This window comes from Poromitra crassiceps (genome assembly GCF_964638095.1).
Source record: "Poromitra crassiceps genome assembly, chromosome: 21".
NCBI lineage: Eukaryota > Metazoa > Chordata > Actinopteri > Beryciformes > Melamphaidae > Poromitra > Poromitra crassiceps.
This window is the reverse complement of record NC_139638.1, coordinates 9,261,611-9,268,890: the sequence shown is the minus strand read 5'-3', so window position 1 is coordinate 9,268,890 and position 7,280 is coordinate 9,261,611. Positions and strand designations below refer to the sequence as shown.

The following is a 7,280-nucleotide window of genomic DNA, read 5'->3' as shown; positions in this document are numbered from 1 at the left end:
TGCCTAGGAGGCACTGCCCTTTTGATTATGCATTTTTTCTCTCTAATTATCTACTCTAACCTAACTTTGCCTAAAATCACATCCGGGGGGGTTATAGTGTTCCATCCAAAATATATGAAGCCTGTCAATTGTTTGCTTCTGCGACCGCTGCAAAGGTGTTGGTGTGAGTTTCCTGTCACATGGTGCACACTGACTGTGAAACAGTGCAAGCAGTCATCTATAGAAAATGATCTCACTTCACTGCTGAAGAATAATTGGGTAAAATACATTTTATTTATATAGCATAGAATTGTAAATACAAATGGGTTAAAACATTGGGAAGCACATTGCAAAGGTAATTCAAAAATAATAAGACAAGAAAATTACATTGTAAGAAACATTATGCAAAACTACAGTAGGTTGATGGAAGTGTGAGACGTGATTTGAAAGATAATAATGAAGTAGCTTATCTAAGTTCCTCAGGCAGATGTTGCATGGTCTAGTCTTACTAACTAAAATCACTTTAAGTCTTGAGTCGAGAGTGAAGAAAAGAGGAGCTGTTAAATCTACACTTCTACTGAATGCTTAACAAATACTGATCCTGGTCCCAACAGACATTCTTGTTCTGAAGCTCTGACAAAAATAGATTACAAAGTGCTTTACAAACAATAAAACACAATCTCTTAAGGAGCATTTCACGTTCTCTGTGACAATGACAGACTTGGTGTGAGGTGTAAAGTCACAATATGTTTTCATTTGAGATGACACATAATGTTAGAAGTCAATCACTTTTTCACAGATCCAGTACAACAATAAGTCACACCCGGCATCATTCCAGCGGTTTAGTTCTTGAGACCAATAAGTGTAAACACAGTCCTCTTTTTGCATATAGTCATCAGGCTGGCCTCTCCCCCAGAACCTGTTTAAAAAAGAAAAGAGTCAACTGTACGTGATGGAAAATCAGAAGCACGATGCATCATCAGGCCAACCTGTTCACTGACTTTGTAAGACTGAAGAATGGATGTCTTACCCTGTGCTGTTCAGACGTGTCCCATCCACCCATTTCCAGGTCCCCTCCTCATCCGTGTCACTCAAACCAATCCAGATGTACTTGTTGAAGGAATTGATGAATTTCTGTTGAATTGTTTAAAAGCCAAATGACATCAACACACACTTATGAAGCACTGTGGAGAGTAACAGAACTAAACACAAGAGATTCTAAAGAGATTTTTTTTTAACAATCAAACAGGAACTGGATGGGGGGGGGGGGAGTGTTTTGCCACTTTTCCCTTTACCTGTTCTTCTTCACTGTTTATGATGACCAGGTCTCCTCCTCTCTGTATACAGTCCTGCCTGCTGTCATCCCAGCTTTTTTCAAGATTAGAGATGTAGTAAAAACTGTTGCTGAATGATTTACATCCTCCATCTTTACAGAAATGCTCTGCAAGAGGAGAGGATGATAAGAGTGAGCAGCAACTAAAAGAACAAATGCATTATGCACTCAAATGTACATACAGTACATGCAAGCTCATATACTCTCACACACACACACACACACACACACACACACACACACACACACACACACACATTACATTACATTACATTACATTACGTCATTTGGCAGACGCTTTTATCCAAAGCGACTTACAATAACACATTGTCAGCAATAGAGCAATCAACTATGGAGCACAGTCTAAGACAACTACAACTTCTGAAGGAATAGTGGTAAAGTTAAGTTATTATTATTTTTTTTAGAGAGAGAAAGAAGTTAGATCAAGAAGGGCCCAGATGGAGCATGAAAAGGTGTGTCTTTAGTCTTTTCCGAAAGATCCGCAGTGATTCAGCCGTCCTGACTGAAGGTGGAAGCTCATTCCACCATTGAGGTGCCAGGGACGAGAAGAGTTGCGATTGGGATTTTTAGCCCCCGAAGGGGGCGAGGGAGGGGAAGGAGGGGCGAGGCGTCCTGCACTAGTGGAGGAGCGGAGGGAGCGGTGAGAGATTTGGAACCTGACCATAGATTGCAGGTACAGAGGAGCTGTCTGGTGTACAGCCCTGTAGGCCAGTACCAGTGTCTTTAATTTGATGCGTGCCGAGATGGGAAGCCAGTGTGAACACACACACACACACACACACACACACACACACACACACACACACACACACACACACACAAACAGGCAGAAAAGACAGACAGACTCACTGAGGGTCTTTCTGTTTTCAGCGCAGGTCTTGTTGAGGGTCTGCAGTTTGTTGAGCATCTCTTCTAAGATGGCAGGTTTTGTATCTACACAGGAAATACAAACAGTGGTGGACTTTAGGTAGAAACAAATGTGCACATCATCTTCTAGCTTTATACAGAAATAGTCTGGTAGAGGAGAGGATCTTAAGACACACACACACACACACACACACACACACACACACACACACACACACACACACACACACAGACTCACTGAGCTCAAACCGAGTCTTGTTGAGGGTGTCTTCTAAGATGGCATCAGCTTTTGTATCTGCACAGGAAATCCAAAACAGTGGTAGAATTTAGGTAGAAACAAATACACAAAATGGATGGTGAAGAGTGCTAATCTCTTGTGCGATAGAGGAAGTGAATGCCTCACAGTGGACCACGACACCTATGAGGGCAGCCAGTAGAAGAAGACACATCAGCAGCAGAAACACTGTAGTCGCCCTGCAGGGCTTGGTCACTGGCTGGATAACAACACCTGTAAGAACAAGACAGACCAGGTAGAGGTTAGATTCTCTGCCCGAACCTGAGACCCGAATTTCCCCTCTATTCCTCGGATACCTTTTTATATTAGTGCAGTGCCCGTTCCCCCATGCACCACCCCGTGGGCGCTCCCCCCCCCCCGCACACACACTGCACTCTGTCAGGTCCCCCTAAGCGCAAGTTTGAAGTCGATCCGACAAACGGTTCTCAAGATACGTGAAGGGCAGACATACAGACAGTCCTGGAATAAGTCCAAATTGCATGAAATGTGGCACCGCACTCCATCGGGGTCTGAGCAGCGCACTCCCCAAGTTTGAAGTCAATCGAACAAATGTTCCTCGAGATAAACTGCTTTTTGTGTTGCCAGTAGGTGGCCGGGAAAATTGCAAGATTTGCAAGAAATTCAGCACCGCACTACTTCGAGTTCCCAGGACCACACTCCCCAAGTTTGATGTCAATCGGATGAACGGTTCTCAAGATAAAGCGCTTTTTGTGTTGCCAATAGGTGGCGCTGTGCCGAATTGCCCAAAACTCGGCAGTGCTCTATGTCAGGTTCCCAGCAGCACACTCCCCAAGTTTGAAGTCGATCAGATCAATGGCTATCGAGATAAACCGCTTTTTGTGTTGCCAGTAGGTGGCGCTATGCCAAATTGCACGGAATTCAGCTCCCTGCACTCCGTTGAGTCCCCCTAAGCGCACTCCCCGAGTTTGAAGTCGATCAGATGAATGGCTATGGAGATACACCACTTTCTGTGTGGCCAATAGGTGGCGCTGTGCCGAATTGCACAAAATTCTGCACTGCACTGTGTCGTGTTCCCATCAGCGCACTCCCCAAAGTTGAAGTCGATCGGACGAACGGTTCTTAAGATAAACCAAATTTTTTATGTTGCCAGTAGGTGGCGCTCTTCCGAATTGCACAAAAACCGCACTGTGCACAAGAGTATCGGGATGTGGTGGCTAACTTTGTCACATGGTGTGAGCAGAACCACCTGCAGCTCAACGTGTCAAAGACAAAGGAGCTGGTGGTGGACCTGAGGAGGGTCAAGGCACCGGTGACCCCTGTTTCAATCCACGGGGTCAGTGTTGACATAGTGGAGGATTACAAGTACCTTGGAGTGTACATTGACAATAAACTAGACTGGGCTAAGAACTCTGATGCACTCTACAAGAAGGGGCAAAGCCGTCTCTACTTCCTGAGATGGCTCTTTCAACGTCTGCCGGATGCTGAGGATGTTCTATGAGTCGGTGGTCGCCAGTGCCTTCCTGTATGCTATAGTGTGCTGGGGCAGCAGGCTGAAGGCAGCGGACGCCAACAGACTCAACAAACTGATCCGTAAGGCCAGGGACATTGTGGGGCTGGAGCTGGGCTCTCTGACAGCGCTGTCGGAGAAGAGAACGCTGACCAGGCTAGGCTCCATCATGAACAATGACTCTCTCCCACTCCACGGCATGCTGGTCAAACACAGGAGCACGTTCAGTGAGAGGCTGATCCCACCCAGATGCACCACAGAGAGGCACAGGAAATCATTTCTGCCTGTGGCCATTGGACTCTTTAACGCCTCACTAAGAAGAGCACCTCGGAGACACTCAGTCTCTCTGAGACTGAGTCAGCCGATAGCTGTGCCTTAGTTACATCACACTTAATGTGCAAGTTGATTTAATTTAATTCCAGTGTGCAATAACTGCAATTTGACACGTACTGTACATTCTACTTTATTCTATTTTATTTTATTTTATTCTATTGCATTTTATTGCATTTTATTGTATTGACAGGTTTACGTTTAGGGAGATACTGTGTGATACTGTGTTATGCTATGTTGTGTTATGTGGATATTTCATGCCTGAGTGCGAGCAACTGTAACTTGTCCCAATTTCCCCCCGGGGATCATTAAAGTCTTTCTGATTCTGATTCTGATTCTGAACAGACAACATGGATATAGTTTAGAGATAATAAGCCAACTTATTAAGAATATCTGGGGTTTGAGCCGGGTTTGGGCCCATAAATGCAGCCAATGGGATGGGCCAGGTCAGGTCAAGCTTGGTTTTTTTGGGCCCTCTACGGCCAGGTCATGTTTTAGTAACACAAGCACCAGAGGGATGTTACACAGTTACTGAATATTGCTGTTCATTGCACAGCATGACGTATGTGTGTGTGTGTGTGTGTGTGTGTGTGTGTGTGTGTGTGTGTGTGTGTGTGTTTGTGTGTGTGTGTGTGTGTGTGTGTGTGTGTTTGTGTGTGTAAGAGATCGAGAGATACTGTCATATGGGCATTGTTTGAGAAACCAGCTTACCAAACAATACCCAATAAAAGTGTATCTACATCTTGACCACTCGCAAAGGAATTATCTTGTCAAACTAAAACTTTGTGCAAAAAGTACTTCAACTACATCCAAACTACATCACAGGAAATGATCACCATCTGAGTCTGGAATCTAATATAGTTACATGGAGGTAGAACTGAACTGACACTGAGTAAAGTGTAAAGTAGGTGTGTTTGATTTAGGGACTAGGCAGGCTAGTGCTCACTTATGCAGCCCGAGGATGTGTTTTAAGGAGCAATAGTTGAGGTGGAATCAGAAAAATGTTAAATTTCTAAGAAAATTCATATTTGATCGCAGACATCTTGGTTGGAAAGGTGATTTAATCAAATAGCAGGTGATTGTCATTAATGTCAATGACAAATTGACAATGAGCTGTGGCATTGTGCCTATGGCGTAGCCCAAAAAAAACAGGGAGGAAATAAAGTTTTTTGTTTGTTTTAGTCTGCAAAACACATCAGCTGTCAAGTGTCCGACTGTCCGCTGACCTATGCCTCTGTGCAAGACATGAAACAGAGCTCGCTTTGAAGCTTTTTCCACAAAGGCAAGAAACATCACATTGACGAGGAAGAGGACCAAACTTGCGTTCTTTCCCGACTAGCTACTCTTTGGAAAAAGTAGGTGAGACTTTTTGAGATACAAAAGTGGTTTTACATGTCGCCAAAAGATACAATTTAATAATGCTAATAATGAGTGTGAAAAGGAGCAAACATTGATGGTTGTGGTTATATGGTCCTATCTTCATATTCCTCTAAATCTGGCTTGAAAATGCCCACTTTTTTTTTCTTTCTGTGGCACACCCAATGTGCCAAGTCTGGCTACACCAGTGCATTGTGCCATATTGTATGGCAACAAAAAGTCACACAAATACTATGAAATACTATGAATGAACTATGAATATGTAGATTGTTATTAACTACCTAAATGACTCAAATTAGGCCTAATTAAATACTGAAAAAGCTACTGAGATTTGAATGTAGTTAAAACTACCTAGTGCCCAACTACTACATGTTTTTCATTCTTGCTACTATGCATTAGCCATACAATAAAGGCTTTTTCACTTTTTTCACCTACAAGAGTGCCTTGGTTACTTCTTTTTAGTCTCAACTGTCCTACCCCTGACCAAAGAGCACCTTGATGTTGTACTACTCGGCCTACCAAAGACGCACTCCTTTCTCTGCTGTTCTGCTACATGTAATTAACTTAACTTAACGCCGGATATGGGTGAGCTGGTGAAGAATGAGACCTGATTGTGTGTGCGTGTGTGTGTGTGTGTGCGCATATGTGTGTGTGTGTGTGTGTGTGCGCGTCGTTGTGTGTGTGTTACTCACTTAGCTGCTTATCTTGTGTCTTGTCTTTTGGTGTATTTGATCTGGCGTCACGACCCTCATAGTCTACATTTGCATAGATCTCCTCCACCTGGTCGCTCCCTCCAGCTGTGTTCATGGCCCTCTCTTCCCTCGCTTCATTTTTTGTGATCTAAGTCAAAGTAAAGCCTGTGTCTCCTCGCTCCATCCCTTCACTATCATGCGTCTCTGTGCAGCTTCTATACAATTGTTTCTCCTCATTTCCTCATCACCTCTCTATAAGCGGGACTTTTTTTTTGGACTATTTTTAGCCTGGGTGCTGTGGCCGACCAATCACACAGCTCACAGGAAGCTGTTTGAACAGGAAACACTCATTGTGGCAGCTAAGGGTGTATTCACACCTGTAGGTCGTTTGCTTTGTTCCGTCACGCCTCGCTCACAGAGTTGGCATGCAGCAGCAGCCTCTCCTCTCTCCACAGAGGCTTTTCCAGTGTACTTACTGATGGTAACTCTGGAGCTCTCCATGGTGCTGAACCTGTGTTGAGGCATTTTGGCCACTAATTAGGAATCTTTGCCCATTTAGTCAGCCCTAATGACCTAATACAAAAATCTGTCTCCGTTAGGTCACCTGTAGGGGGTGCTCTTTACACTTCCTGAAAGATTCAGCGCGATCGCATGTAAAATAGCATAGCATCTTGTCACAAAGCACTTTATCATGGTTTTACTTTGATCTTACTGTATTTTAATGTGCTCTATTGTAATGATGCTTGTTTCGATGTCTTGTGATTTCGTATGTTTTGTTTTGATCTTCTGGACAGCTGAACTTCCCGTCTGCATAACTATTTTACCCTCGGGTACTAATAAAGAAACCTTGAACCTAGCTGTGGCCGAACACAATTCTGCTCACTCAGACACGCACACAGACACACAGACACACACACA

At 44.0% G+C, this 7,280-nt stretch overlaps 1 protein-coding gene across 1 annotated transcript; it reads right to left on the bottom strand.

Moving 5' to 3' along the window:
* Positions 1 to 517: 517 nt before the first annotated feature.
* LOC310795778 (hepatic lectin-like) lies at positions 518 to 6,485 on the bottom strand. Its single transcript, XM_083657852.1, has 7 exons — positions 6,363 to 6,485; positions 2,604 to 2,708; positions 2,439 to 2,495; positions 2,183 to 2,266; positions 1,275 to 1,420; positions 1,010 to 1,113; positions 518 to 898 (listed from the first exon to the last, which is right to left on the bottom strand). The coding sequence occupies exons 1-7, from the start codon at positions 6,475 to 6,477 to the stop codon at positions 754 to 756; spliced, it is 756 nt and encodes a 251-aa protein (XP_083513978.1). The 5' UTR covers positions 6,478 to 6,485; the 3' UTR covers positions 518 to 753.
* Between the last annotated feature and the right edge of the window lie 795 nt (positions 6,486 to 7,280).